Source organism: Dermacentor andersoni, chromosome 1, assembly GCF_023375885.2.
Source record: "Dermacentor andersoni chromosome 1, qqDerAnde1_hic_scaffold, whole genome shotgun sequence".
NCBI lineage: Eukaryota > Metazoa > Arthropoda > Arachnida > Ixodida > Ixodidae > Dermacentor > Dermacentor andersoni.
The window spans coordinates 262,478,836-262,486,983 of NC_092814.1; the positions used below are offsets into that span (position 1 = coordinate 262,478,836).

At 42.3% G+C, this 8,148-nt stretch overlaps 1 protein-coding gene across 3 annotated transcripts; it reads left to right on the plus strand.

The window, feature by feature from the left end:
• Nucleotides 1-539: 539 nt before the first annotated feature.
• Nucleotides 540-7,294, plus strand: LOC126548154 (calcium load-activated calcium channel). Of its 3 annotated transcripts, XM_055063752.2 has the most exons (8): nt 540-677; nt 750-795; nt 875-952; nt 1,092-1,151; nt 1,227-1,273; nt 1,351-1,418; nt 6,285-6,429; nt 7,148-7,294. In XM_055063752.2, exons 2-8 carry the CDS (start codon nt 789-791, stop codon nt 7,241-7,243), a joined length of 501 nt encoding a protein of 166 aa, XP_054919727.1. In that variant the 5' UTR covers nt 540-677; nt 750-788; the 3' UTR covers nt 7,244-7,294. The 3 variants fall into 3 exon arrangements, with proteins under 3 accessions (XP_054919727.1, XP_050052236.1, XP_050052237.2); XM_050196279.3 differs by lacking the exon at nt 750-795 and having other exon boundaries at nt 545-733; XM_050196280.3 differs by lacking the exon at nt 540-677 and having other exon boundaries at nt 724-795.
• The last annotated feature ends 854 nt before the right edge of the window (nt 7,295-8,148 follow it).

Below are 8,148 nucleotides of genomic sequence, written 5' to 3' on the forward strand. Positions count from 1 at the left end.
AAAAGAAATATTATTTTTCAAGGAGAAAAGTAGGCGAGCGTGGTCGCCGCGGGCCCTTAGTCCAGGGCTCCACTGGCGCGAGCGGCTCGTTGGGCTTGGTCTAGGAGAGAGTAACTCTATGCAGGAGACATAGCGACGTTACTATACTGGCAGGAGAGCCACATGGCTCTCCTTTCCCTCGTCCGCAAGCCATGCTATGGTGTTCTAGAAGCCTTCTAGTTCACTATAGCCATGCCTCCCACTGCTTATTTAACATGGGTGGATGTGCATTTATGTATGGGCTAGTAATAGTACAGACCACCGAAACCAAAAACCCCGCTAAATCCCAAACTAAACTCAAGTTAAAGAACTATTTATGCCTGCATTAAACTTGACATGTTCGCAAAATTTCATTTCATAGATTGTAGCATTTCTTTCTTTTTTTTTTTCGTTCCTTAGTGTAGCGCTCGTGGGTTCCCGGGCCGCCCAGAATGTTCTGTGGTGCCACTGTCTGTCAATGCGTCTGCAAACCCCTGGCACCGCCGGCGGCGGCGCACAGACCTTAGCGGCCTTAGCCGAGAAACATTACCTGGCAAGCAACAATGTAAACATTGTAAAACATTGCTACTTGCTACGTTCTGTACAGTTTCCGTTTTGGTAGGCTGATTCGGCTGGTCAAGGGTTGGTTCCAGAATGTGGTCAGACACCTTATTAATACTCGTAATTTCCATATTCACGGCCTTGCTGAGCGAAGGTACGTTATGTTTCAGCATACGGAATCCACCATAACAGTTGAAGCGACGTGTGCCATGCGTGGTCGGTATGCGCCGAAGCTTTGCTCGCGAGAAGCTTGCCCTTGCGTCTGCTCAAAGCCGGTTTTTGCTGTTCCTTGAAGGTTTGACATGGCTGATGGTGTACAGAACCGACAAGTACCAGAAACTAAAGGCCGAAGTGGAGAAACAAAGCAAACGACGTAAGTGCGCTTTTTACGTGCGTATGTAGTACAAGTTTGTCCGCTTGTTAGCAGTCAATCATCGTAGGAGTGCACCTGGTGACGAACTGTCGTGATGCTCGTTTATCGGCAATTAACAGCAGCATGTTCGTTATTGCAGTGGAAAAGAAAAAAGAGGCCCACGGTGAGGCAGCCGCCCGACAACAGAAAAAGAAAATAGGTAAGGGTTTCATTTTTCTTGATTGCACTTTACCACTGTTTTATTTTTGTTGTTTAATAATTGTGTATGATACAGAGCGGGAAGAAGAGAAGTTGAAGAACAATAACAGGGACCTCTCACTCGTGAGCGATCTTCCGTTTCCATCTCTTATTTTGGCGCTGTAACGCTTGGCTTGAACCACTTGTCTGTCTGCTTGCAGGTGAAAATGAAGTCAATGTTTGCAATAGGCTTTGCCTTTACAGCACTTCTCAGCATGTTCAATTCAATGTGAGTGCATGGCCTTTTCTTTTCTTTTGTAAAAGCCAACGAGGCTGTGGTGTCAAACAGCACTAGCGTTGTGCAAGCTAGCTGTCTCCGCCATGTTATGGTGGCATATAGCAATGTATTTCGCCTTAATGTGCCAATGTTGTTTCATGCACCTGTATTTTTGTGGACATGTGTCTAGGTGGTGTCACGCCAGCAAAGTGTCTGCATTATTTGAGTCATATTATAAGAAGCCAACAAACACTGACACCGAGAACAACATAGGGGAAATTACTTGTGCTTAATAAATGAAATAAAGAAACGATAAATTAATGTGAATGAAAGTGGATGAAAAAACAACTTTCCGCAGGTGGGGAACGATACCGTAACCTTCGCATCCACTTTTTTCATCCATTTTCATTTCCATTAATTCATTATAACCCATTCCAGTATAATGAGATTTGACTGTATATCTTCTGTAGTTAATGGTTAACGCATTAGTTAATCTGCATTATTGAAGCGTTTTTTTAGCAGTTCTTTCACAACAGCTTGCTTGCACACACTGGAGGGTTGTGCAGAAATATACGTTTCTGCAAACGGGTAATCTATTGTGAAGAAACTGTGAACTGGCAAGAGACGGACACTGACACGTGGGGAACAAAAGGAAAAGCCAGACAATTCGCACATACAGAAGGGAGAAAGTGAACAAGTGCAAGACTTACAACTAAGGGCCTTCCACAGGAAAAAGCAGCATGTGCACAACACTATTTGGCACAGGAGAGCACAGAGGAAGCATTATCAAGCGGAGTCATTGTGTGAAGCAACAACGGTGCACTCACACATCTTTCATGGCCCAGTTTTAGAGTCCATGCCGGCCCTTGAAAACGCTTGAATTTAGGAACCATGTTTTCAAGGGCATGGAAGTCCTGTAATTTTTGATGAGCCTTGAAAAACCTTGAATTTAGTCTATGAAATACATTTGCCAAGAAGTCGGAATAATTGGGAGTCTGAACAGATGCACCAAAAGACGAGTACAGTTACTCTGCAAAAGGCCAGAAAAGCTCAATGCATTGCTGTATGCGCCTACACTTGCACATGACAAGACAGCCTTTATTTTGACCTATGTCAAGATGAAACCAGACAGTGCCTGCAACCCTGCACTAAATCCACATTCAACAGCTGCAATGTAGGCAGCATGTTTGTCCTCACAGTCCACATGCAGTGGTTCTCAAGCACTTGACAATTGCTCTCCTCGTCAATTGAACAAGAAGTGGCGGGCAGAAAGTACTCAAAAACCACCCACGACTGTCTTACTATTAACACATTAAAAGTGACCATCAAAGAGACTTATGGAATACAACGCATTTCTTCAGGAATGCAAGTGCAGTTGAAATTGTTTGAAACAAGTTCAGAGAACTCAGACAAGTTTTTAAATTTTTTTTTATGACCGCTTGAGGAACAGCCCATTGTACACTGAGCTCTAGGGGGTTGTGAAGCTTTTGTTAACCTTGCGATAGCTGTAGAAAACTTAAACGAACTTTCCTATGATAGTGCAGCGTATAGCATGCAATGCAGTCTCCAGAGCAGGTGGCATTCTCAATGTTCCAATCAATAAAGAACTTAGGATGGCTATTTCATCTGTGAGGTAGCATTACTGTGCCCTTCTGGAATCAAAAGAGAAAGCAACAGCTTCGTGTTGGTGGGCATGACCTCCCCTCTAGGCAATTAATTACAGGGGGCAAGCAAAAGGGAATACACTAAAGTCTAAATTCTTTGTTCAAAATGATGTTTCATAGAATCACTTGCAACTTTGAATGTGTACAAACTGGTCCTTGAAAACTAGGGGTGTTCAAATATTCAGAACTTTCGAATAACAAATCGAATAGTATACTATTCGTATACTATTCGTATTCGAATAGTATACTATTCGATTTGGTCTTAGAATTGACTAGTGACTATTCGTAAATGCGAATATTCTTTTAATACTTTTCGAATATTTCAATTGGAGCAAAAGTACTGTGCATTTACAGCCCCACAGTAATAGACATAAAACATGAAAACTTGCGTAGTGGAGCAGGCTACGTCACTTGGATATCCATATTTTTCAGGCTGTACAGCGATCATTTGCACTTTCTGAAGAGCCGTGTGCATGTGAAGGAACTACACTTGTTTGCTCCTAATGATCCATTTGTGCTTTTAATAAACGCTTCATAAAGTACGATGTAATGACAGAAACTTGCTAACTTCGGAAATACTGTGATGTGACATCGCTTCATATTAATATTGATAATGGCTATTCATTATTTGAGAACCATTTGAAAAGCATTCCATATTTGATTTGATTCGCCTCTGGCACTATTCGATTCGTATTCAATTTGTTCTCCAAGATCACTATTTGCACATCCCTATTGAAAACCCCTGAATTTTTGTCCTCTAAGCGAAAATAAACCCTGCAAGTCACTCATGTGATAAGCTTCGACACTGAGGCAACTCTTTTCTAGGGTAAAGCCCTTCATCCATGCGCCACAGCGGCAGTGGCGTGTGGATGGAGGGGCTTTATTCTAGGGCACTGGTCATGCAAAAATTATCAGTACAGTATTTTACCTTTTGTATAAGTGGACTCTTATTGTGGATGTACTGCCAGCAAATATGGCTGTTGCTATAAAAACAAATTAAAAGGTTGAGAAACTGTCATTGAGGATAGTAAAGGGTGTGATGACCAGTAGTAGTGAAGCTTTAGCAGCACAACTCATCTTAAAAGTATGAGCACTAACATTCTAAAAAGTATCTGAGCATAATACAAAGTGTCCTAGCTAACATTGGCCAACCTATATTTAAAAACTGGTTACGAGATACACGAGCCAACAACTTAGCAAAAATCTTTCCAAAACTGGAGTATTGCTTATGTTTAATTAGCTAATTTGCAAATAATAATTATTAAAGTTGTAATTACTGGTCAAATGCCATATGTTACTTCGTGTTTGAAAACGTCAGATCGAACAGGTTACAGCTCACATTTTTCTTAGTTACTTTCTTGGCATTTCAACGTTGTAGTAGCACAAAATATGCAAAAAAAGAAAGAAAAATTCAGTCAGCGTGCGTCTCACATGCATAAAAACAGTACTCTGAAAGGGTGTTTCAAACAACTGTACGAAATGGGCTGACTTAGCAGCCGTGTGAAAGTGACAAGTCATTGGAGCAACTGTTGGCTGCTGCCAAGGTCAATCGTACTTATCACTGCCCTAAGCCAGTGAGCACTGTTCATGCTTACAGCATTATGCAGCTGCTTCCTCTTAGCATCAGCCAACAGTTACACCAGCCTTGTCACTTCTACATGGTAGGCAAGTTTGCCATTTAGACAAGTCACTTATTGTGTCACGCACAAGCACACTCGCTTCACCGTTTTTTAATGCGAAAGCATTATATGCCCCATTACGCAAAAATTTTGTCGGCATCGGCTTGACCGACAGATGGTACCAAAAATGGCCGACGGTGCAGAGTAAAAACGCGTTAAAAAATGCTCAGATCGACGTCAAATTTCTCAGGGAGGTCCCTGTAAACAAAGTGAATTAATAGCTTTGAAAAGAAGATTTCGTAAATGTCGGTCTGGGTGAGAATTTAACATGGGCCTCCGGGGTGCGAGACGAGCACGCTTCCCCAACGCCACGGTGGCTCCACGGTTCTGGCTGACTAAAGGTGTGCCTAGTGCCTGCATCATTGCACACGTCATGTCGCAGCCATCTGGCTGACTAAAGATGTGGCCTAGTGTGTGTGGGGGGAGGAGGTGGTGGCGCCACGTCATGCGTGTACAACACGAGCGCGTTCGTGGCGTTAAGAAATCTACGAACGGTATAATGCTTTCGCATTCCCACATGTAAGCACTCTTGTGTGTCTCTGCTGGATATTTTCTTCTGCATTTCACACCAGTTTTGAAATGCAAAGAACAGTTTGGTGTTTGAACTTGCATCATTAGACCAAGAACTATTAAATTGGCTAATCAAATTTGGCTGATTAGTAAATAAACATAAAAGAAAAGACACTGCAGTTTTCAGAAGGCCCCCTGCCAACAAAGTACTCTTGGTCCCATCCTCGAACCTTGTAGCCTGTTCTTTTAATAGCTTGGCCCATCCGGCTTTAAATAATGGTGCTTCAACAAGACTACTGCGCCTTTACTGGTGGGTCGCTCTTGCAGCTTCGTTGTGGCATTAAAGGCTGATGCCATGGCATCTTGTGGCAACAGCAGGCAACAGCTGGCAACAGCTGGTTTCAAGGTTCGGAACATGGTGCACCAATTGACTTTGCCGCCTGTACATGGATAAACTACTTGAGCAAAGAAGGTCTGATGCCTTGTGATGCAGCCATCAGCGTTGCGACCATGCGAGCATGGTATGGGTAAGCCAATGGAGCAGGGAGACACTCTAGAGGGTATTATGCAACATGCGGCTGTCAGCCAGCTGATAAAGAGGAGTTACTAGAAGGTAGCGCCACTAAGTGAAGCTTTAGCCAGTCATGTCCTCACAATTCCAGCAAAAAAGGGATCAGTGTGCGACACATTTTAAGACATGTTATAAAGGGCGACGCAAGATAAACCAAACTCAAAGCAAGGGAAGAACATGTGAACACATGAACTGTAAGGTGATAATATACAAGTAAATGAAAGACAACATTTTGATTAAAGAAAGCCTACTTACACGAGTTCTTCTATCTCTACAATTCTATACAGGTACTGCTATCTTCCAGCCCTTCGTAGAGCAATGGATGCCAGGCAAATGATGTTTCATGTATGAATATTGCTTTATAGTTCATGTGTTCACTTGCTTTGGGTTTGGTCTATCTTGAGCCACCCTGTACAAGACCCATGTAACTAAGGCAATGATGTGCTTATTTCAGCTTTGATGGCCGGGTTGTTGCCAAATTGCCATTTGTGCCAATTTCCTGGATTCAGAGCCTCTCACACAGAAATCTGCCTGGAGAAGACTACACAGATTGTTCCTTTATCTTTCTTTACATCCTTTGCACTATGTCCATCAGACAGGTGAGTGCTGACCTGCAGTGCATTGGTAGTGAAATGTGTAGCCTTCTTGTTTACCAATGTTTTCGAGACCACATCCGACTGCTTTATTCTTTTTTTTGGGGGGGGGGGGATTTTAGCATCATTTATTTTAGAGATTCCCAAATAAATTTCACTTTGAGGCCTCCTGTTGTGTCCATAATGCTCAATACCAAAAGTGATCGACTGCAGTGCCACATTTTGAATGGCTCCCAAACTTGTACGGAGTTACCAGGCTGAGAAAAGAGAGCCATGAATATAGGCAGTATAAATGTTTGTGTGGTGCAGACATTCATTCTGTAGTAGTCCCATCATGTTAGCAGTTAGTGCAACCTCACAGGGCCTGCAGTTGTATGAGTGAGCAGTGGTTGGAGATTTTTTTTTTCTGCGGCCATTGCATAATTGACAAGTAAAAATCTCTGTCATTGACCCAATTTACATTTGTCAGACTTATTTTTATAACAACAAAAAAAGTTGAGTATATTGTGTGCAAGCCTAATTTTTTCAAGCATGCAGAGTAAATCCTCTTAATGCTCACTTAATGCAGAGTAAAAATTTAAATGTGTAGTCTGCAGCGTGTGCAATTCAATGTCCTGGAAGTATGGGCTAGGTTTGAAAGTGCAGTACAGCATAAGTATTGTGGTAAGAGAAAGACAAAATTAAAACTGTGCACCAATTTGCATTTTTTAAAATTATTTTTCAGAATACACAGAAGCTGCTTGGCTTTGCTCCCTCCAGGACAGCAAATAAGCAGAGTGGTACGCTCTTTTCACCAGGGCCTCAGCAATTGACCAGATAACAAACTTTCCTGTCCAAAATTGTGGAAATAAAGCTTTTTAAGTGTGATGAATACCCTGTGTGCGAGTGGCTCATAGAATTCCTAAGTTAGATAGATTGTGCGTCTATTTTATCAGTAGACAGTTGCTACGACAGCACTATAGCAGAAAATGGAGGTGTTGCAACAAAATTGCAATTCAGCTGGAAAAAATTCATTCTGCTAAAGCAAACCTTTAGTTACCATTTGTGCTTATGGCTGGATAAAATAACTATTGAGCTAGACTGGCATTTGAACGAATACACGCTGGCCTAGCTATATACAGTTAAACCTCGATATAACAAAATTGGTAAAATTGGCGATTTGCTTCATTATATCAAAATTGCGTTGTGTTGAAATTTGATTTTTTTTATCCAAATAAATACAGTAGATTTTTCTTGCCCAGAAGGGGCTGTAAAATTTTCCAAATTATTGGGCAATCAAGAAAAGTAAACTTGAATGATAAAAAAAAATTCATTTTGTTGAATTTGAGAGTCTGCGACGAAAGATATTGCTACGGAATAGTATTACCAATGACGAAGAGGCGAGCAGTAAAAAGACGACGATTCGAGGCTAGCGCGGGCTGTTGCCTCTTGGCCAGGTGCAGCGTATTACGTTGTAAATATACTTGTATATAGCTTTTCATCTGCGTCTTCTTACGTAACATATTTGGTGGAGGTGGACGTTCCCTGTACCTCGTCACTGAGCTTCGCAGTGGACGGTACCTCGAGCCTAGCTTCATGGCTCCCGGCGATGACAACTCGACTCAGCCGCCTCCGACACCTGCTGCCACTTCGACGACCTACATCACTCTCCCTGCTCCTCGTGATCCTGGCGTATTCTCGGGCAAAGATGGGGAAGACGTCGAGGACTGGATCAGCCTGTACGAA